The sequence below is a fragment of the Ylistrum balloti genome, unplaced genomic scaffold, assembly GCF_031769215.1.
Source record: "Ylistrum balloti isolate Yb309-2 unplaced genomic scaffold, AGI_CSIRO_Ybal_v1 Utg371548, whole genome shotgun sequence".
NCBI classification, from domain to species: domain Eukaryota; kingdom Metazoa; phylum Mollusca; class Bivalvia; order Pectinida; family Pectinidae; genus Ylistrum; species Ylistrum balloti.
In genome coordinates, this window is record NW_026782797.1 from 1 (window position 1) to 24,950 (window position 24,950).

The following is a 24,950-nucleotide window of genomic DNA, read 5'->3' on the forward strand; positions in this document are numbered from 1 at the left end:
TTAGAACTGTTTAATATGTCGACGCCTGAAGAAACGGAAACTGCGAAGATGACGGCAGCACAAACAAAGTTGGAAATAAGAAGACTCGAAATTCAAGCAGAGAAAGAGGAAAAAGAACGCCAAATGAATTTCGAAAGAGAAAGGATGACGATGGAAGTGGAAAGAGAAAAGATGAGAATGGACGCCGAAGAAAAGGAAAGAGAACATCAAAGGGAAGTGGAAAGAGAAAAGATAAGAATGGACGCCGAAGAAAAGGAAAGAGAACATCAAAGGAAAGTGAAAGAATTGGAACTAGAGATTGAAAAAGCAAAACTTCAAAAGGAACGGTGTGAGACAAATTCTAACCCTGTGCCGTTTAGACTGAAACTTCAACCTTATAATCATACTGAAAGTGAGGATATAGTGACATTCTTATCAGAGTTTACTGCTTTATCAACACAGGCTGGATGGACAGAAGAAGTAAAAATGCTACAGCTGAGAACCTTGTTAACAGGTGAGGCCAGAGAGGTAGCTATTCAAGCACATGGGTCATTTGAAGAACTTTGTAAAGCCCTAATGGACAGGTACGGGAAAAGGCCCTACCAATATTTCAAGCTATTACAGACAGCCCAAAGGGAACCTAAGGAAACATACAGAGGACTTATGGCAAGAATTGAACAATATCTTACTAGATTTGTGGACTCAGTAGAGGATGTCATGGGAAAATTCAAAGAGGAATATTTTCTTAGTGCATTGCCAGTGTCACAAGCACAATGGATACGCCGTAACAAAGGGTCGAGCAGTGTGGTTGAAGCCGCAGAGGATTATATTCTACCTGAACGGAATATAAACAAATCAACGCAAGGTAAAAGTATAAATGGAAAAACTTTTACCTCTGATCGGGACCAGAGAAAGGAGCAATCGACAGAGCAAATGAAAAGTGTGCAGTGTTACAATTGTAACAAGTACGGGCACTTCGCGAGGAAATGTCCAAAAAACAGAGAAGGTAAAAATCTTGCAGGATTTTTAGTGCGACAATACACGGGAGGACTTATCCATGTCCCAGGAGAGGTCAATGGCCGTGATATTAGTTTCGTGAAAGACACTGGGTCAGCGATGACCTTGATTAGGGAAGACCTGGTGGACCCAAGTTGTGTATTGGAGGGTCAGCGGGAGACGCTATGTACAGCGACTGGACAGCCGTTTTCAGCCAAACTGGCTATCGTTGATATGGACACGCCATATTATAAGGGACATGCTCAGGTCGGATTAGTGCCTGACCTTGTCGCTGAAGCCCTGTTGGGGGTAGACATCATAGAGAGACAATCAAAGGCTGTGAATGTTGTTACGCGTGCACAACATCGTAATAACATTGCTGAAGAAAGGCTAGCTGAGGACAAGGCAAAGGAATGCCATGTAAAAGTTGGAATGGACCCCAACACGGACCAAGTGGATGCCAGTAAGGGAAGTGATGTTGGACAGGCGAACGATGTGGACCTGGACCATGGCGATGGCGTTGGTGAGGACATTGACAACATCAGTGAGACTGTATCCCACAGCAATGGGGATGATACAGTTAACATCACAACAGAGGAACCGCTTGAACTTTCTGCTGTAAATGCTGAAGTGCTTAGTAAGCTTCAGCAGGAAGATCCAACTTTAGCCAACATTCGGAGAAAAGCTGCAAGTTCAGAGGAATCTGTGCAGGAAGATAGGAATGCCCTGTACTGGGAAAATGGGATTCTCCGTAGGAAATGGGAGTCTAGTGATGGAGCCCAACATGGAGTCCAGGTAGTACTACCAGAGGCACTAAGTCTCAATATCATTAAATTGGGACATGATAGACCACTTGCGGGACATTTAGGGATAGAAAAGACCAAAGAGCGTGTCGTTAATTCGTTCTATTGGCCTGGGATTTTTAAGGACATACAGGAATACTGTAGTACTTGTAACGTATGTCAAAAGACCGCCAGAAGACGTGGTGGCGAGAAAGCTCTATTAGGACAACCACCGATCATCAGTGAGCCATTTTACAAAATATCTATGGATATTGTTGGGCCACTGTCTCGAACAAAGAAGAAGAAGAAAAAAAAAGAACACTGACTCTGGATGTAGTTTTAAGGTTTTGTGATGTGTATACCTTAAGAACAAACAGTGACAGTCTAACAGAAGTACCTTATCCAAGGAAGTTAACAGTATCTGAATCAGATTTATGAACTGTGTTAATTGTAGAATTTAGAATTAACTGTTGTTCAAGTAAACTTACCAGTGTTTGTGTACATACTAAATATTATCTCAGCCTGAGTATCATGAGCAGTTTGCTATCTCTGAACTTTTAGACCGTAAAAGTTTTCTTAGGCAGGGGGATGTTAATAGTGAAATTTGTCACTCAAGTGTAGAACATAATTTGTGTTAAATCTTAATGTGACCGGCTGGCTTATCAGACAGATAGTTTAATTGCGGTCACCTTAGTGTCAGAATCATGCCGTGAAACATTGGCTGGACATGCTCTCCACCATGGAGACATTAACTGGTCACGGTTTAATTGTAGATCAGTAGAAGACACTTTCCCTATCAGAATTAGATTATAATTGCTTTAGGATAAACTTTAAGATCACAGCAAATAGAGTCAGTCCTGGTGTGGCCGTGGAAGGAGTAACAGGTTAAGCTCGATACTCAGGCCATACATGTTATCATTGTTGTAACTTGTGTTAATACTCAACATTTGTACTTGAGAACGGTTGTTGCTGGTCTTTTGTATAACATAAGGATAGTACAACATAGAGGGGTAACACATACCCTTCTTATCATGTGTCTGTCCGTGTACAGTAAACATACCCTTCTTATCATGTGTCTGTCCGTGTACAGTAAACATACCCTTCTTATCATGTGTCTGTCTGTGTACAGTAAACATACCCTTCTTATCATGTGTTTGTCTGTGTACAGTAAACATACCCTTCTTATCATGTGTCTGTCTGTGTACAGTAAACATACCCTTCTTATCATGTGTCTGTCTGTGTACAGTAAACATACCCTTCTTATCGTATTTCTGTCTGTGTACAGTAAACATACCCTTCTTATCATGTGTTTGTCTGTGTACAGTAAACATACCCTTCTTATCATGTGTCTGTCCGTGTACAGTAAACATACCCTTCTTATCATGTGTCTGTCTGTGTACAGTAAACATACCCTTCATATCATGTGTCTGTCCATGTACAGTAAACATACCCTTCTTATCGTATGTCTGTGTACAGTAAACATACCCTTCTTATCGTATGTCTATGCACAGTAAACATACCCTTCTTATCGTATGTCTGTCCGTGTACAGTAAACATACCCTTCTTATCATGTGTCTGTCCATGTACAGTAAACATACCCTTCTTATCGTATGTCTGTCCGTGTACAGTAAACATACCCTTCTTATCGTATGTCTGTCTGTGTACAGTAAACATACCCTTCTTATAATGTGTCTGTCTGTGTACAGTAAACATACCCTTCTTATCGTAAGGCTGTCCGTGTACAGTAAACATACCCTTCTTATCGTATGTCTGTCTGTGTACAGTAAACATACCCTTCTTATCTTATGTCTGTCTGTGTACAGTAATATCTTTGTATAGTAAATTTACCTTATGTACAGTGTGTTTTTATCTGTACAATAAATTTACCCTTTGTACAGTGTGTCTATCTCCGTACAATAAATTTACCCTTTGTACAGTGTGCCTACCTCTGTACAGTAAATTTACCCTTTGTACAGTGTGTCTATCTCTTTACAGTAAATTTACCCTTTGTACAGTGTGTCTATCTCTGTACAGTAAATTTACCCTTTGTACAGTGTGCCTACCTCCCTACAGTAAATTTACCCTTTGTACAGTGTGTCTACCTTTGTACAATAAATTTACCCTTTGTACAGTGTGCCCATATCTGTACAGTAAATTAATCTCTTGCAGAGTATACCTGTTATTTAGTTATCTTGGGTTATTATACCATCAATACCATGGAAAATTCTGTAGAAAAAAAACATACTTCATTGTGTACTAGGCTTGTACGCTAGGTGTATCTTTCATGAAGATTGCTTTTAATCCATTTACACTTAAAACACATGGTCATGTGATTACATGCTTGTTCACCCCAACAATGTAAAGCTATGGAACAGTAATTAATGTAAATTATAACACTTCCAACTGAACATGCCTCGGATAATGTACCATAATGCCTGCCTGGTTCTCTCTTGATCAACTTTCAGGGTCACAGGCCAAGGAATGAAATGTATTGAAATGTAACAATTACCCTACTGAAAAAAGGCATAGAGTTGGTGTGATGCCATGTCAGTTACACATACATACAAAGATGAAGGCCTACCAAGTACCATTACATTTGTGCTTATCTAGTTTGTAATATTTGAAATGTACAATTGTATACTGGATACTGGAGAGTGCTCAGATGTAGGTAAATATGAATGACCCAGATCAGCTTTGAAAGTTGCATGACAAAATTTTCTAACAGTCCTTTTGTGATCAGTTTGAGGCCAAGTTAACTGATGTACGTAGATATTGGGAATGTAGATTTGTTGAGGCGATACCCAGCTCTGAGGTATAAGATATACAGATAATGCAGCAACAACATGAGTAATTTGTTAAGTAATTGAAGATGGATGGTATTGTCATCCTATGGTGTTTCATTGTCTGCTGGTGAGGACAGGATTGATCATTGGTTATTGTGATTCTGCTGATAATTACTCTTCAGTGTAGTGCTGGTGTATCAATACCACTTTATCTTAACTATGATTTCCTTGTCACATGTACATTTAGATCCATCTGTACTTCCAGCTTCCTGTTGTGATTTTGCATTGTTTTCTGTGCTATAATCAGTTCTTACCACTCAAGCTCAATCCACATATTGCATCCTGTTCTCAGAGACATGTTTAGTTTATAAATGAAAGGTACTATATTGTGACATGAGTTTTTGTGGGAATTGTTTTGTTGATGTATAATATACATGCATATCTTAAAAGGTCATGGATAGAAAACCGGCAGAAATCTGTAGAGCAGGACTGTCTAGTAATCATAATACCACCGCAGTTTCACAATGGTTTGATAATGATGCTTTGATTGAAATGCATTAAGGTAAACAAAATTGTGAAAGATAGTACTTAAAAGTTCAGTAATGTAAATTTATGGTATTGGAGTTTTAATTGTACTTGATTGTAGTACATTTTAGATAACCTTAAAAATGTGACAGAAAATTGAATGATTTCCTTTTTGTCTATTTAAGGTGTGTTTCTATATCAACCTATGTTTATTTTAAGTTCAATGATATATAATCTTTGAGTGTTAATTTTACTTTGTTAATTGTCATGGTTTTACACGACACATTTTGTATACAGGTGGCTTTGTATGGCCGACATATTTGTGGACATTAAATACAGGAATACCACAATCACTGGGTGTGCTCTGGTGAAAATGACTTTGTATAGGAGAACATTGCACCAGATAATTACATGCAATCCAATTCTTGGTTTTCTATTATTCTTTACCATACGGCTGCTGTGATGAGGGATTTAGGTAGAATTTCACTGGGATCAAGTATGATCACAGAAGACTGAGAATGGTGTCATATTGGAATTGTAGTTTCTGGTGGAAATTCTCTTTATGATTTCTTTCTATGAACAGTATTATCATATACACTCCAATAGAACAGATGTCTCAGTTTACAATAGGCTTAAACATGAGTTCAGAAAATTATCCATTTATAGTTAGAATTGGCAGAGGAAAAAGAACTGGTATCTGTTCATCTTATACTACAACTTATTCCTAAGAACTTTGTCCTTATCTGGAAAACAGTAAGTGTTTCAATTGTTGCCACCCAGAATGTTGTATGATGTGTAGTGTTGGTGAATTATATGTAACTAGTGTAAAACAATGTATGTGTGATGTGTTTAGTGTGTACAGTGTATTATGATATGAAGCTTGTGTTGTACAGTGTATGTGTGATGTGTTTAGTGTGTACAGTGTATTATGATATGAAACTTGTGTTATATAATGTATGTGTGATGTGTTTAGTGTGTACAGTGTATTATGATATGAAGCTTGTGTTATATAATGTATGTGTGATGTGTTTAGTGTGTACAGTGTATTATGATATGAAACTTGTGTTGTACAGTGTATGTGTGATGTGTTTAGTGTGTACAGTGTATTATGATATGAAGCTTGTGTTATATAATGTATGTGTGATGTGTTTAGTGTGTACAGTGTATTATGATATGAAACTTGTGTTGTACAGTGTATGTGTGATGTGTTTAGTGTGTACAGTGTATTATGATATGAAACTTGTGTTATACAGTGTATGTGTGATGTGTTTAGTGTGTACAGTGTATTATGATATGAAACTTGTGTTATACAATGTATGTGTGATGTGTTTAGTGTGTACAGTGTATTATGATATGAAACTTGTGTTATACAATGTATGTGTGATGTGTTTAGTGTGTACAGTGTATTATGATATGAAACTTGTGTTATACAATGTATGTGTGATGTGTTTAGTGTGTACAGTGTATTATGATATGAAACTTGTGTTATACAATGTATGTGTGATGTGTTTAGTGTGTACAGTGTATTATGATATGAAACTTGTGTTATACAATGTATACGTACCTTGTACACACACAACACATACATACATACCTTGTACACACACAACACATCATACATACCTTGTACACACACAACACATCATACATACCTTGTACACACACAACACATCATACATATCTTGTACACACACAACACATCATACATACCTTGTACACACACAACACATCATACATATCTTGTACACACACAACACATCATACATACCTTGTACACACACAACACATCATACATACCCTGTGTACACACACAACACATCATACATACCTTGTACACACACAACACATCATACATACCTTGTACACACACAACACATCATACATACCTTGTACACACACAACACATCATACATACCTTGTACACACAACACATCATACATACCTTATACACACACAACACATCATCATCCATACTTATATACACACATTACAACATAACATACATATGACATGGTCAGTTTAATTGGCTTTAAAAACATTTGTGATCAGTGGAAGCTATAAACATTGACTTAGAATTCAAGTAAAATAAATTGGATCAAAATTCTAATCTGTCTGTCCAAGACAAATTTGAGAGTATATTTCAGAAGCCGATTATCTCCTGTGATAGTAGTATTGATTTTTTTGTACATGAGTCATTAGTTTTCAATTGACACCTGCTTATACTTAAGTTCGATTACACCATATTAGATTAAATAGAAAGACAATGGTTCCAATTACATTAGATTAAGTTACATTGAAAAGGCAACAGTCCCAATTACACAAGTTACATAGAAAAAGGCAATGGTCCCAATTACACCAGTTACATAGAAAAGGCAATGGTTTCAATTACACCAGTTACATAGAAAAGGCAACAGTTCCAGTTACACCAGTTACATAGAAAAGGCAACAGTTCCAGTTACACAAGTAACATAGAAAAGGCAACAGTTCCAGTTACACAAGTAACATAGAAAAGGCAACAATTCCAGTTACACCAGTTACATAGAAAAGGCAATGGTTTCAATTACACTAGTTACATAGAAAAGGCAATGGTTTCAGTTACACCAGTTACATAGAAAAGGCAATTGTTTCAGTTACACCAGTTACATAGAAAAGGCAATGGTTTCAATTACACTAGTTACATAGAAAAGGCAACAGTTCCAGTTACACCAGTTACATAGAAAAGGCAATGGTTTCAATTACACCAGTTACATAGAGAAGGCAACGGTTCCAGTTACACCAGTTACATAAAAAAGGCAATGGTTTCAATTACATCAGTTACATAGAAAAGGCAACAGTTCCAGTTACACCAGTTACATAGAAAAGGCAGTGGTTTCAATTACACCAGTTACATAGAAAAGGCAACGGTTCCAGTTACACAAGTTACATAGAAAAGGCAACAGTTCCAGTTAAACCAGTTACATAGAAAAGGCAACGGTTCCAGTTACACCAGTTACATAGAAAAGGCAATGGTTTCAATTACATCAGTTACATAGAAAAGGCAACGGTTCCAGTTACACCAGTTACGTAGAAAAGGCAGTGGTTTCAATTACACCAGTTACATAGAAAAGGCAACGGTTCCAGTTACACCAGTTACATAGAAAAGGCAACGGTTCCAGTTACACCAGTTACATAGAAAAGGCAGTGGTTTCAATTACATCAGTTACATAGAAAAGGCAACGGTTCCAGTTACACCAGTTACATAGAAAAGGCAATGGTTTCAATTACACTAGTTACATAGAAAAGGCAACGGTTTCAATTACACCAGTTACGTAGAAAAGGCAACGGTTTCAATTACACCAGTTACATAGAAAAGGCAATGGTTCCAATTACACCAGTTACATAAAAAAAGGCAACGGTCCCAATTACACCAGTTACATAGAAAAGGCTACGGTTTCAATTACACCAGTTACATAGAAAAGGCTATGGTTTCAATTACACCAGTTACATAGAAAAGGCAACGGTTTCAATTACACCAGTTACATAGAAAAGGCAATGGTTCCAATTACACCAGTTATAAAGAAAAAGAAATGGTCCTAGGTCTCTTTAAGTATTATTGTCTTTAAGTTTCATATAAAACTTGTTAATAAAATCTGACATGATGAAGATCTCTGAATCATTGCACAATGTACCATTTAATTTCATGTAATACTCATGTAAACTCCATGTTCATGTATACAACAGCAGGGTTCTGGAACCATTGTAGACCTCGCTAGGTACACTGCGGCACCAATACACATGACCATGATGGAGGAAATGAAGTTGATGGTTGAAAATCAATGTGTTTGTACTGCAGTGTAACATGTGTTTGGTTGATAAGCTGTCCTTCACAGGATGCAGGGGATTAACTCCATTACATGTTTATACACAATAATTGTTGGACTTCAGATCATCAATGTTGATAGATTTACACTGATGTGTACTTACAAAGGTTTGATTGGTGTGCTGCAGGTATATAATTGTTGTCTTGTCAGAAACACCCCATCAAAAACAAGAATGTGTGAAACAGATTAATACATCTGTGATATTGACTGTGACTTTGTCTCAGTAACGTGGTATAACTGTGACTTTGTCTCAGTAACATGTGGTATAACTGTGTCTCTACCACCAGTTACATGTGGTATAACTGTCTCTACCATCATTTACATGTGGTATAACTGTGTCTCTACCACCAGTTACATGTGGTATAACGGTGTCCCTACCACCAGTTACATGTGGTATAACTGTGTCTCTACCACCAGTTACATGTGGTATAACTGTGTCTCTACCATCAGTTACATGTGGTATAACTGTGTCTCTACCATCAGTTACATGTGGTATAACTGTGTCTCTACCACCAGTTACATGTGGTATAACTGTGTCTCTACCATCAGTTACATGTGGTATAACTGTATCTCTACCACCAGTTACATGTGGTATAACTGTGTCTCTACCATCAGTTACATGTGGTATAACTGTGTCTCTACCATCAGTTACATGTGGTATAACTGTGTCTCTACCATCAGTTACAGGTGGTATAACGGTGTCCCTACCACCAGATACATGTGGTATAACTGTGTCTCTACCATCAGTTACATGTGGTATAACTGTGTCTCTACCATCAGTTACATGTGGTATAACTGTGTCTCTACCATCAGTTACATGTGGTATAACTGTGTCTCTACCATCAGTTACATGTGGTATAACTGTGTCTCTACCATCAGTTACATGTGGTATAACTGTGTCCCTACCATCAGTTACTTGTGGTATAACTGTGTCTCTACCACCAGTTACATGTGGTATAACTGTCTCTACCATCAGTTACATGTGGTATAACTGTGTCTCTACCATCAGTTACATGTGGTATAACTGTGTCTCTACCATCACTTTTATGTGGTATAACTGTGTCTCTACCATCAGTTACATGTGGTATAACTGTATCTCTACCACCAGTTACATGTGGTATAACTGTGTCTCTACCATCAGTTACATGTGGTATAACTGTGTCTCTACCATCACTTTTATGTGGTATAACTGTGTCTCTACCATCACTTTTATGTGGTATAACTGTGTCTCTACCATCAGTTACATGTGGTATAACTGTCTCTACCATCAGTTACATGTGGTATAACTGTGTCTCTACCATCAGTTACATGTGGTATAACTGTGTCTCTACCATCAGTTACATGTGGTATAACTGTGTCTCTACCACCAGTTACATGTGGTATAACTGTCTCTTTCATCAGTTACATGTGGTATAACTGTGTCTCTACCATCAGTTACATGTGGTATAACGGTGTCCCTACCACCAGATACATGTGGTATAACTGTGTCTCTACCACCAGTTACATGTGGTATAACTGTGTCTCTACCACCAGTTACATGTGGTATAACTGTCTCTACCATCAGTTACATGTGGTATAACTGTGTCTCTACCATCAGTTACATGTGGTATAACTGTGTCTCTACCATCAGTTACAGGTGGTATAACTGTGTCTCTACCACCAGTTACATGTGGTATAACTGTCTCTTTCATCAGTTACATGTGGTATAACTGTGTCTCTACCATCAGTTACATGTGGTATAACTGTGTCTCTACCATCAGTTACATGTGGTATAACTGTGTCTCTACCACCAGTTACATGTGGTATAACTGTCTCTACCATCAGTTACATGTGGTATAACTGTGTCTCTACCATCAGTTACATGTGGTATAACTGTGTCTCTACCATCAGTTACATGTGGTATAACTGTGTCTCTACCATCAGTTACATGTGGTATAACTGTGTTTACCATCAGTTACATGTGGTATAACTGTGTCTCTACCACCAGCTACATGTGGTATAACTGTCTCTACCATCAGTTACATGTGGTGTAACTGTGTCTCTACCATCAGTTACATGTGGTATAACTGTGTCTCTACCATCAGTTACATGTGGTATAACTGTGTCTCTACCATCAGTTACATGTGGTATAACTGTGTCTCTACCATCAGTTACAGGTGGTATAACTGTGTCTCTACCATCAGTTACATGTGGTATAACTGTGTCTCTACCATCAGTTACTTGTGGTATAACTGTGTCTCTACCACCAGCTACATGTGGTATAACTGTGTCTCTACCATCAGTTACATGTGGTATAACTGTGTCCCTACCATCAGTTACATGTGGTATAACTGTGTCTCTACCACCAGTTATGTGGTATAACTGTGTCTCTACCATCAGTTACATGTGGTATAACTGTCTCTACCATCAATTACCTGTGGTATAACTGTGTCTCTACCATCAGTTACATGTGGTATAACTGTATCTCTACCACCAGTTACATGTGGTATAACTGTCTCTTTCATCAGTTACATGTGGTATAACTGTGTCTCTACCATCAGTTACATGTGGTATAACTGTGTCCCTACCACCAGTTACATGTGGTATAACTGTGTCTCTACCATCAGTTACAGGTGGTATAACTGTGTCTCTACCATCAGTTACATGTGGTATAACTGTGTCTCTACCATCAGTTACATGTGGTATAACTGTGTCTCTACCATCAGTTACATGTGGTATAACTGTGTCCCTACCACCAGATACATGTGGTATAACTGTGTCTCTACCATCAGTTACATGTGGTATAACGGTGTCCCTACCACCAGATACATGTGGTATAACTGTGTCTCTACCATCAGTTACATGTGGTATAACTGTGTCTCTACCATCAGTTACATGTGGTATAACTGTCTCTTTCATCAGTTACATGTGGTATAACTGTGTTTACCATCAGTTACATGTGGTATAACTGTGTCTCTACCACCAGTTACATGTGGTATAACTGTCTCTTTCATCAGTTACATGTGGTATAACTGTGTCTCTACCATCAGTTACATGTGGTATAACTGTGTCTCTACCATCAGTTACATGTGGTAAAACTGTGTCTCTACCATCAGTTACATGTGGTATAACTGTGTCTCTACCATCAGTTACATGTGGTATAACTGTGTCTCTACCATCAGTTACAGGTGGTATAACTGTGTCTCTACCATCAGTTACATGTGGTATAACTGTGTCTCTACCATCAGTTACTTGTGGTATAACTGTGTCTCTACCACCAGCTACATGTGGTATAACTGTGTCTCTACCATTAGTTACATGTGGTATAACTGTGTCCCTACCATCAGTTACATGTGGTATAACTGTGTCTCTACCACCAGTTATGTGGTATAACTGTGTCTCTACCACCAGTTACATGTGGTATAACTGTGTCTCTACCATCAGTTACATGTGGTATAAATGTGTCTCTACCATCAGTTACATGTGGTGTATCTGTGTCTCTACCATCAGTTACATGTGGTATAACTGTGTCTCTACCATCAGTTACATGTGGTATAACTGTGTCTCTACCATCAGTTACATGTGGTATAACTGTCTCTACCATCAATTACATGTGGTATAACTGTGTCTCTACCATCAGTTACATGTGGTATAACTGTATCTCTACCATCAGTTACATGTGGTATAACTGTGTCTCTACCACCAGTTACATGTGGTATAACTGTGTCTCTACCACCAGTTACAGGGTGTAAGATAATGTATTAACTTTGTAGGAGAGAAGGAATTGTGTGTGTGAATGATTACCCACGGTGTGAGATAATGTATTAACTTTGTAGGAGAGAAGGAATTGTGTGTGAATGATTACCCACGGTGTGAGATAATGTATTAACTTTGTAGGAGAGAAGGAATTGTGTGTGTGAATGATTACCCACGGTGTGAGATGATGTATTAACTTTGTAGGAGAGAAGGAATTGTGTGTGTGAATGATTACCCACGGTGTGAGATGATGTATTAATTTTGTAGGAGAGAAGGAATTGTGTGTGTGAATGATTACCTGGGGTCATCTTTGATTGTATTTATATGTGTGTTTGTATAGAATGATCTTTGATTGCTGTAAATTGTCTACAGCTGAATATAGTGTACATGTTCGCATGAATTCACTTGGTTGAAGTTATGAATAAAGAAAGTATAATAATTTTGGATTGACAGTGTGTAGCGATTGTGAAAATGATGCTGGTGTCTGGAGCCTGATGTCTGTTTATAGTGATGTCCTATATAGGTGTGTGTATCTTAACTCCCCATCTGGAGCCTGATGTCTGTGTATAGTGATGTCCTATATAGGTGTGTGTATCTTAACTCTCCATCTGGAGCCTGATGTCTGTTTATAGTGATGTCCTATATAGGTGTGTGTATGTTAACTCCCATCTGGAGCCTGATGTCTGTGTATAGTGATGTCCTATATAGGTGTGTGTATGTTAACACCCCGTCTGGAGCCTGATGTCTGTGTATAGTGATGTCCTATATAGGTGTGTGTATCTTAACTCCCCATCTGGAGCCTGATGTCTGTGTATAGTGTTGTCCTCTATAGGTGTGTGTATGTTAACTCCCCATCTGGAGCCTGATGTCTGTGTATAGTGATGTCCTATATAGGTGTGTGTATCTTAACTCCCCATCTGGAGCCTGATGTCTGTGTATAGTGTTGTCCTCTATAGGTGTGTGTATGTTAACTCCCCATCTGGAGCCTGATGTCTGTGTATAGTGATGTCCTATATAGGTGTGTGTATCTTAACTCCCCATCTGGAGCCTGATGTCTGTGTATAGTGATGTCCTATATAGGTGTGTGTATGTTAACTCCCCATCTGGAGCCTGATGTCTGTGTATAGTGATGTCCTATATAGGTGTGTGTATGTTAACTCCCCATCTGGAGCCTGATGTCTGTGTATAGTGTTGTCCTCTATAGGTGTGTGTATGTTAACTCCCCATCTGGAGCCTGATGTCTGTGTATAGTGATGTCCTATATAGGTGTGTGTATCTTAACTCCCCATCTGGAGCCTGATGTCTGTGTATAGTGTTGTCCTCTATAGGTGTGTGTATGTTAACTCCCCATCTGGAGCCTGATGTCTGTGTATAGTGATGTCCTATATAGGTGTGTGTATGTTAACTCCCCATCTGGAGCCTGATGTCTGTGTATAGTGTCCTATATAGGTGTGTGTCCTCTATAGGTGTGTGTATGTTAACTCCCCATCTGGAGCCTGATGTCTGTGTATAGTGATGTCCTATATAGGTGTGTGTATGTTAACTCCCCATCTGGAGCCTGATGTCTGTGTATAGTGATGTCCTATATAGGTGTGTGTATGTTAACTCCCCATCTGGAGCCTGATGTCTGTGTATAGTGATGTCCTATATAGGTGTGTGTATGTTAACTCCCCATCTGGAGCCTGATGTCTGTGTATAGTGATGTCCTATATAGGTGTGTGTATGTTAACTCCCCATCTGGAGCCTGATGTCTGTGTATAGTGATGTCCTATATAGGTGTGTGTATGTTAACTCCCCATCTGGAGCCTGATGTCTGTGTATAGTGATGTCCTATATAGGTGTGTGTATGTTAACTCCCCATCTGGAGCCTGATGTCTGTGTATAGTGTTGTCCTATATAGGTGTGTGTATGTTAACTCCCCATCTGGAGCCTGATGTCTGTTTTTAGTGATGTCCTATATAGGTGTGTGTATCTTAACTTCCATCAATTGAATAATTAATACACCCTGTTTCTTCATGCTATTGATTCTGTCTATACTTCTATTGCTATTGGCAAGTTGTGAAAAAAGTCAGTATCTTGGCCATGTATTCATTACCAGAGATATTTTCAGAGCTGTATTTAATAATTGATCTCACCAGTAATATTTACACATATACCTGTGATGCATGTTTGTTATGGTTTTGTTTGATTTTCTTAGAAAATTGTTCTACCTTGATGTAATGGACATAACAAAATTAATGAAATCTGCTGGATATAGGACCATGTAGGTACATCTTTATACTGGTAGTAAATTAATATCTGCTGGATATACGACCATGTAGGTATATCTTTATACTGGTAGTAAAGTTGACATCATTTATTACTTGAAGCTTGTTTGACGTTACATCCTCTAATGCTCTTTCTCCATCTGTACACAATTTTTGTTACCGCTATTTCTTGAGAAGCGCTGGACTGTTCTTTCCAAATTGCATATGTAGGTTCCCCTTGGTCCCTAGTTGTGTCACTTTGATTTGGGCCTGATCAGAAAAAAACAAAATGGTTGACAGACGACCATCTTTGAATTTTTCAATGAATTTTGTTACTGCTATTTCTTGAAAAGTAAGAGATATCTCTCTCTCAAATTTCATATGTATGCTCAGGGGTCCGAAAAAGCACTCGTCCGGTTGTTATGGACAACTGAAAATTGTCTCGGACAACCAGAATTATCTTTGTCACTCGCCCGTCAGACAGGTACTTTTTTCCAAAGAAAATTTAAAACAAAGAAACGTGTTTACGGTACTTCGGATACCTTAGTCATTTTCCCACGGTCATACTGATGTCAGGTGCTCTCGGGCGGTACCAACATGTACCGGTCTGTATTTAGCAGCACCTAGTCAGTAGGATATAAACAAACTCTACAGCTAGGCTTAAGTCACGCACAATGTCTGACGCAAAGCAGCCATCACTGCATAGTGTTTTCACAAAAACTTAAAATAAAAATAGAAAAAAAGTCACATGTCACATCCTCGCTGATTAAGTCGCCATTTCATGGCTGAATTTGGACGAGTAAATTTCCAATTCGGACGAGTAAATTTTTCAGTCCACTAGTCCTGTGCCTAGTGGTTTAAAATATTTTTCCAGACCCCTGATGCTCCCTTTGGTCTCTGTTTGTGCTCGTGTGATTTTGGGACTGATCAGAAGAAACAAAATGACTTTCAGGTGGCTTCTTTGGATTTGGCAGGCAAAGATTATCATCACAAGTTTTGCAAAGGAATGTTTAAATGTCTTATAATTGAGAGCAAAAACAGAGAACAGAAGAGAAAAGAAGGAAAAAGATCCAACTGTAAAAGAGCATATAAAGATAAAAAGATGATGTACACCAAGATCCATCAGGGATCTTTTGTTTATCCTTTTGATCTGTCATTTGCTTTATATTTGATATCCCATATTTTTACTATATTCCAGGCATTATAATTATTTGTTATATATTTTTGTTGTCATGCAAGCTTGCTCTATTTTTGACGTTTTGTTTTTGCATTTTATTCCATCTGTCATTCTGGCATAAAGGTTTCCTCTTTGAACCTTTTTTTGAGTAACCAATAAGGGCCTAGAATCATGATAATGGCTGGTAGTTAATATAGGTCAATTTGATGAAGCCCAAAGTCAAAGTGTGAAAAGAAATGACCTTGACCCATATACAAGGTCACAATTTAAAATTTTTGAAGGCATTCTAACAACTTATTCTGATTATTGCCCAAAAGCCTAGAATTGAGCCAGTTAATTCTATGATATATAGCCTGATCGATCTTGCAAAATGAAAGTATATTTCCCTTATTTCAGGTCACAGGGTTCCGATTTATTAAAGCACTTAAATAGCTTCACTTGCTCTTTAATTGTATTGATTGAAGTCTTACAAAATAGCTATATTAGTCAGACAAATGAAGGTTTGTAGATTTTATGTCAGCCATTTTTGATTGCCAGTGATATGTGACATTAGGTATAGATTGATGGAAGACATTGAATATCTGGTGAAGGATATGGACCCATTTTGCCAATTGTTAATTTTGCTGTATTTTGGTCCGTTTTTGACATCCTCTGTTTTCACTTTATTTCAGGTATACAGTTGTCAGCGGAGTAATTTCCAATGGGAAAGTGTCAATCTTGTTGTGAGACCCCTGGAACCTCGGCCAGCTCAAGGTACTCCAGTACACCAAGGTCCTCATCCGCAGCAGGGACTTACCGAGGCAGGGCAGGCTCCCAGCCTCAGGCCCTCAACTCAGACTCTGGGGGTGGGGATGTCCTCAGTCATCTAACCTCAAGCAGGCAGCCTCAACCTATCTCAGACAAAAAAATGTTTACACCCTACCCAAAACTACCACCCATTAAGAAACATAGCAACGGTGATAACAAACGATTGTCTTTTATATCTCGGGACTACTCTGAAAGTAAGATACAGACACTGTTTGAGCAATACAAGGACCCAGGGGAGGATGCAATATTAGCAGAAGGCATTGAAAAATTCTGTACAGATTTAGATGTAAATCCAGATGAATTTATAGTGTTGGTGCTAGCATGGAAATTCCAGGCCAAGACAATGTGCAAGTTTACAAGGGAAGAGTTTGTGAACGGTTGCAAAGCAATAAAAGCAGACTCAATCAAAGGTATTCAAGCTAGGTTTACAGACTTGTTGACAGAAGTAAAAGACAAGCAAAAGTTCAAAGAGCTGTATCGTTGGACTTACAAGTTTGGACTAGATGCTGAGTCAGGACAAAGAACACTTCCCATTGATATGACAATCAGTCTTTGGAAGCTGGTCTTCTCGCAGACAGAACCCCCTATTGTACAGCGCTGGCTTGAGTTTCTAGATGTCCATCCAAATATTCGGGGTATCCCACGGGATACCTGGGATATGTTTCTCAATTTTACTGAGCAGGTTGGTGATGATCTAGGGTCATATGATGACACTGAAGCTTGGCCTAGTCTCTTTGATGACTTTGTGGAGAATGAAAACGATAGGCAGAATCAAAATGTAAAAACACTATAGTATATCGGCACTGTTTGAACATTCCATATTACATATGTTGCCATCACTTTGCATATTGAGTTTTGTCAGGGTTTAGTGGGATGCCTTGTGTTGATGCCTAACATACGTGTTATCTTACAATGTTTGCTTTTAACCCTTTTAGATGTATTGTGCAATTTTAGTTGAAGATAAAATTTTAAATACAAAATCATTTTAGCTATTTAAAAACCTGAAGTATGCATATATTGTATATGTAGATGACTGTATTTTCACATCTACTTCATTTTGCTGACTAATTCCGTAAAACCTTACTCTTAATAGCTGTAAATTCCTATATTTTTGTGAGGCCAAAAATTTTGTGGTTTCACAAAAATCTGCATTTTTGTTGGCACGATTTGGATTAATGTTGCTCACCAAAAACCACTAATACTAAAATCCAGGTAAATTTTGATATTTATTATTTATGTATATATAAATTCACGGATTAAGAGTTACTTAAGAGTTACCATGAATTCAAACTTAATGATTTTCTTGTATGAGGAAGTAATTGATGGTAATTACTTATCTATAGGAATGGGGTAAATGTTTGCTTCCTTAAAATTAATTGATTTATGGCTGTGAAATAGGTTTGCTTTTGCTTGTTGAAAGTTAAATTGGTGGCAAGACGAAAGACATTGTTATGTAAAGATTTTAGCAGCAGTTGTTACAAATGTAGGCACAATTGTACCCTGTAATTACTTGATTTTGAGAAATTTGTGAGGAAAACAGTAACACTTTTGATACATTCATATGATAATTTGGTTGAACTCTGTCCCATCAAAAAAATGTATAAAGGTAAGGTTGGGTATGACTTCAGGGATTAGTAATATGGGGACAGTTATCTGTAATGGATGATAGTAATTATATCTGATACATTACCTCCCCTGATGCAACATTTTCCCATCAGCTTATTGTGTGGCAATGTGCCTTAAACAGTCTCTCCTGTATCTATACATTTCTTTATTTAAGTACCTTATTTAGAAGTTGATACCAAGCTCATGATATTTGACCAGAGGGATCATAAAGGAATGCATCATATAATCTTCCTGATATAAAGTATGTATTTTCATCTGAGTATCCATGATAATATTTAAGCCTAACTGTAAAATATTGTCAAAAGTTCAAAGGTTATTGAAATTTTATGAGCTGGCCCTGGTCAAATATCAAAAGGTCTTGATTGTTGAAAGCCTTCATAAATCATCTGGACTTGTTTAAAGCCATAAATATGAAATTTCACTAGTGAGAACCTTTGATGGATATTGATAAACATTCTTCATATTTCGTTTTAACAAGCTTAAAGAGATCATTAAAATATCTCAACTAGCTCTCACTGAACAGTGCTGTACTCATATGTACTTGCCAAGCAGTCAACTCTGAAGCAATTCTTCACTACAGTTGGCAATTTGAGGCTAGTTGCAGTGACTGACATGATATTTGAGGTAAACAGACAAATCAGGAATGTGCTGGTACTTATATAATTGGTCAGTTATTTACATATAACTTATATCTATTCAAAATAGTATTGCTCTTTCTGATTTCTTTTTTGAGACAGATCAAAACAGTTCTGACAGAAAAATATTGGGGTTGTCTCCCTTTACCTGCCTCCGTAATTGCGACAGTCCATCTCAGGTTTAATGTGTGATTTAGAAAAAAAATCAACAGAGAAATCCTAAAATAGTGATATTATACAGAAATCATTTTACTTAATATCAACATGTGAAATTTGTGTTGTTTTATTGTTTCTATAAACTTTTAAACTTGGTTGGGTATGCTGTCTATGTCCTGCTATACTTTTAGTGCTACATGTATCACCTGTGTAATCTGAGAATAAAAGTTAGGTACAATGTTGTTGTAAATTCCCACTAACCCTGGAAAGCTGGTCATAAAGATGTCGCTTCATTTACTACAATTAATTTTATCATTGATTTACTATCACCTAGTGATATATGTTTATGTACTTGTTGCCTTAAGCTTGCATCTGTTGATGTCTTTCTGCTCCAAGTGTATATATGTTGTTGATATATGATGAATCTCATCTGTACCACTTAAATATATCTGTCTGATACATGTTGTGTAATCCATATCTCTTCTGTATTTCTTTGTAGTTTTTATGGTATACCCCATTGAACCAGTATTGAAAACACATTAATATTCACAACATTTGATACTGATGTGATACTGATATTAAGAAAATAGACCCACAAGTAATAACTCAGACTGTACTGCACTGACAGTACCTATAAAGACCAAACAGTTAATATTACAACGGTTTACAGAAACACTGATTAATGAACAGATCTAACCTGACTTAGAAGACCATTAGGCCACCTCCAATTTAAAGGAATGGACAGTGAGAAATATTCCTTTTTGTTAAGATTCAAATTATTTGGTGAAAAACACAGAGCAATCTTACTCGGGTTAAGGATTGGGTGTGAGAATAACATTAATTTGTTATTTTATAGTATTAAAATTTATACTGAAATTAACCTTTCTCAGACCTAAATTTAAAAGGTAATTTTTAGATCAGCCAAAAAGTAAAAGTTTGACTTTACAGTAGACCTACAGTTTATCTGTTAAGTGTCAACGTGTTTATAAGTAACATGTTACACAGTGATTCTGAAATGATCATACAATAATGCATGCTTGCTAAGAAATACCCACTACTTTGTAGGATTATTTGGTTTCTTACGAATTCCTTCACTGTATATAGATAGTATGAATATTACTTCCACAAGGCTTACTACCTGACTGCCCATTCTCAGGATTCAATGCTAAGAAATATCTGCCAAGGATTTTAAATTTTCTATTAATGAATGTTTTGTGTAGTTGCAGATAAATTGTGCAGTTAACACTTAATATTCTGGTATTTTCAGCTTCATAAGACAATTTTTCGTTAAGGTACTTAAAAACATAATTTTGTTTAGGACTAATATTGGTGATTAACTTGCTTAATTTTACCTTAGATTAAGCTGGAGATGGCTGTACCAAACTAAGATAAATTTTACAGAAATGTTTACTTTGCTACATATGTGTTTTCTACTTGAGAAGTAGGTTCTGTAATCAGGGTGTTTTTCTCAGATTGTACAGTTTTATATCTCACCTGAAAATGTAAGGGAAACCATTGTTTTGATACCAGTAGAGCACAGCATGGTGTAAGCCTGTCAGTATGCACGTAGCTTCAATTAAGAAGGTAGGGTGTAATGTGATTTTTCAGATAAAAGGTGACATGTAATCAAACTCCACAAAAATGTTGCTTGGTAGGAAGAGTTTAAGATGTAACTGTTGTGTTACCTCCAGTATCAAATCCCTCATCCAGTCTATCGTCCCGTCACGCAGGTGTACAAAGCTGTAGAGGGACCAATATGTTCTGCCCTAAATGTTGTGCCTTTCTGTACATATTCAAACTATTCAAACTTGTGGAGAGAGTTTAGAAAGAGACTGTATGGTAGAAAGAACTGTTTATTTTACTCTTAAATAACTAGTCATGGCTGACCGTATTACTAAAATTTTTCAGAAGATTAAAAAAAAAAGATTACAAACTATTGATATTAAGGGGCATTCCTTCATTGAAACAATTTTATAAAAAATCAAACAACATTTACGTTTATTTTTCTGGACTTGTAAAAGTTAGTAACTATACATTAATACAGCACTCAAAGTCTCAAAATAACCCAAGTGATTAAATTATAAAATTCAGCAAAGTCTCAAAATAAGCCAAGTGATTAAATTATAAAATTCAGCCCCAAGGACAAGGATCACCAGTACATACAGACAGTGTTTACACAGGATGTGTGTATTTTCTGTACATTTCCTAGTCCATATCTATCACCACTTACATGTAGTGTGATCCCGTTTTAGGTATAAATTAGAAAAATTACAGCATAGCATATTTCTGCTCTTTGAATGGAGGGATGTCCCTTAAAAGATTTTTTTTATAATTTGAGAAATATTTTAGCAAAATTTTAATACACTGAATGAAAATTATTTTTTATTAGCATTCTGAAACCTGATCATAGAGAACAATGATTTTTAAGGAGGGAAAACATGAACTATTGGTAGGTAAGGTTGTTTTGGTACTATAACTAAGATAGTGCCTTACAAACACAATCTGGAAACAAAGGTTGGCTTAAAACATCACAATTACCTAGGTGAGTAATGTAACTCGTAGATTTTGTGCCATTTTGATTCCGAGTAAAACAGGAAAAAACCAGCAGAGATTTGTGTTTATCATTGATATTTCTAACTGCAGCATTAGTTGTACTGTTGAGATCAGCAATGTATTTTCAGTGAGTGTGAAAGTTGTACTGGATATTATCTCATATTGTGTCGTGTATCTATTGCAGGATTCAAAACTGTCTCCATCTACTTCAGGGCTGATAACAAATTAATTTCATTCCTCTAAGGAAGGTTACAAATGTCTCATAAACTAAACAAAATTATTCTCAAGAGGAAAATTACTGATGCCTTGCAAATGGAACACAATCATTTCTCACAGAAAAGTGACAGATGTCTCATGAATGAGACAAAATCATTTCTCACAGAAAAGTGACAGATGTCTCATGAATGAGACAAAATCATTTCTCACAGAAAAGTGACAGATGTCTCATGAATGAGACAAAATCATTTCTCACAGAAAAGTGACAGATGTCTCATGAATGAGACAAAATCATTTCTCAGAGAAAAGTGACAGATGTCTCATGAATGAGACAAAATCATTTCTCAGCGGAAAGTGACAGATGTCTCATGAATGAGACAAAATCATTTCTCAGAGGAAAGTGACAGATGTCTCACAAATGAGACACAGGCATTTTCTCAGAGGAAAGTGACAGATGTCTCATGAATGAGACAGTCATTTTCTCAGAGGAAAGTGACAGATGTCTCACGAATGAGACAAAAACATTTCTCAGAGGAAAGTAGGAGTAGACGAGACAATGATTCCTTGGAGGATGCTTACAGATGTTTCAAATATAAATAACCAAGTGATAGAGTGAGTAATCAATTTGAGACATGATTTCTAGTGTAAGTAATATATGACAGTTCTCCTATTTATTTACAGAATCTGTTGAGAACAGACAGTGGCATAGACAATGCTTTTTAGTAGTGTATACTTTCAAGAAAGGTCCAGGGGCAAAGCCCCAGTAGGGGAAGGGTCTGTGGGCGATGTAAAGAAAAACAAAAGTAACAAAAAATATGTCTCTATGGAATTCAAGTGTATGCTTAAGCATACAAATATACATTATTGCTATGCCACAGAGAAGTTTCTATTTTATTGATCACAGAATTGCTGAACTATCTTTTATCCAAGGCTTTCAGCTCTAATGGAAACATTTTACATGCTATTGTATCCACCCATTGATTGGAATAAGAAAAAGAAATGTTCACTAAAATTAAAGATGATGTGATAGTTTGACCCTTATACATCACAGTGTGGGTAAATGAAAATGTTTTGTACGAGTGAGTGCGTCAGACACTGAGGTTATGAGCACAGCTTTTACGTGTCCCTGTATAGACACATTGCGTGATAGTCTTAGCTTATGTGACATGGAATCTAGTCATCTTACACCTAGTATGATTTAGTAATTATTTCTACTTTTTAGATGTGGTGTCTATTACAATGCCCTTTAGATCTTATTTCTGCTCAAGTTGGGGCATTATGCTGAGGAGATAACATGGATTTCTTAGTTTATTTCCAAGTTCATCAACAGACTTGGATAAAGGACTTGTGTATTATACTTCAGACTTTACTGCAGAATCTTTAGAGTGATACATGTATGTTCCAGTTGAACCCCATTTATAGAGATAATCATTCTTGAATGAAATTGAAGCTGTATTGATCTAGGGTCATGACTCATGCATTTTAAAAGCTTATTACGTGAGTACTCTAATACATTAATATCCTCAGACAAGTTTCACAACACATGGGAACCTCTGTTTGTCCAACACAAGTTACTTATCCAAGACTGTAGGTGGCATGTATCAAGACCTTAGTAATGGGGATGCTTGAGTTACCCCAGACACACCATATAGTTTTAATTTGCATAATAGTATTCTTTCTTTTTTGAAAAAAGGTAATAAATTGCTATGTTGATCTCAAGGTATTTGTGTATTTTCTTTTTATTTTATTTCTTGCCTGATGATTTTAAACAGTTTTTACAACTGTGCAACTATTAACGTCTACAGACTAGGAGATAGTGCCGTTCAAGTTGTCGTAAACTCAAATTAGGTCTCGTGCTGGAGCTGTTTCTTAACATTCAACATTTCACTGAAAAAAGAGCGACTTTGAAGGCAAGCTGCCTATCAGTCTTATAGGTAGAAATATACTTATACCAACTTGTATTAAAAACAGAGAGATACTGTAGGATTTCATGAGGAGCTGTCTTATTTATGAATAAAATCGAGCGTATTAAGCATTTGAAGATTTCGGCCAGATTTTTAGTCCATCATCATCATGCTGTTCAGATCCTTGAACACATCTGTCTGGTGTCATTTTTTTCCTTTAATTGATTCCATAATAACCAGGAGATGCAGAATCATGATAATTGGCTTTAGGCTCCTATGGATGAAGCCTCCAAACTAAAGTGTTTGCGAAACGTTTAGCCCATATTCAGGATTATATAGGTAAAACTTGTTTTAATCTTGTTTATTAACCAAAATGCCTAGATTCCTGATGTTTGGCTGGTAAGTTCTATTGAAGGCCAAGAAATAGTGTGAACAGGTAATGACTTGTTGAAAAGGTTTGTCAAACATCTGATGATGATGAACCTTAAGGCATAGAATCATGACATTTAGTAGTGGAGTCAAAGAAGAACTTGAATTGACAAAGTCTGGGAAAAGAAATGACTTGGATCTATTAAAGTGTACAAGGATGAAGATTGTTAAAGGTTCCAACGACTTCTGATGATGAACTCAAATGCTTAGAATAGGGAATATTTGTCAATAGGTTACTAGAATGAAGCTTGACAGAGTTTGCAAAAGAAAGGATCTTGATCTATATTAAAGGTCAAAGGGGTAAAATTTGATAAATCCTAATAACTTATTACCTGATAGGTTAGTTTGATGAAGAATACCAGGTAAGCGATGCAGGCCCCTTAGGCCTCATGTTTAGTACATAATCAGCTATGTGAGGTACAATTTTACTTTTTATATTATGTTGGGTTTACCAATCGTACTCATCCTTAATGTATCTGTTGGTATCTTTATTCGGTTCTACGTGAAGGGTTACTTAACAAAGGCAGACAACAATAATTCG

The 24,950-nt window shown here is 36.9% G+C and overlaps 1 protein-coding gene across 1 annotated transcript; it reads left to right on the forward strand.

The window, feature by feature from the left end:
• Positions 1-5,738: 5,738 nt before the first annotated feature.
• Positions 5,739-23,799, forward strand: LOC132562921 (DCN1-like protein 3). Its single transcript, XM_060227696.1, has 2 exons — positions 5,739-5,818; positions 16,755-23,799. Exon 2 carries the CDS (start codon positions 16,784-16,786, stop codon positions 17,681-17,683), a length of 900 nt encoding a protein of 299 aa, XP_060083679.1. The 5' UTR covers positions 5,739-5,818; positions 16,755-16,783; the 3' UTR covers positions 17,684-23,799.
• The last annotated feature ends 1,151 nt before the right edge of the window (positions 23,800-24,950 follow it).

Excerpts from the sequence above, each read along its gene's own strand:
- LOC132562921 (XM_060227696.1), top strand. The coding sequence starts at position 16,784 with ATGGGAAAGTGTCAATCTTGTTGTGAGACCCCTGGAACCTCGGCCAGC.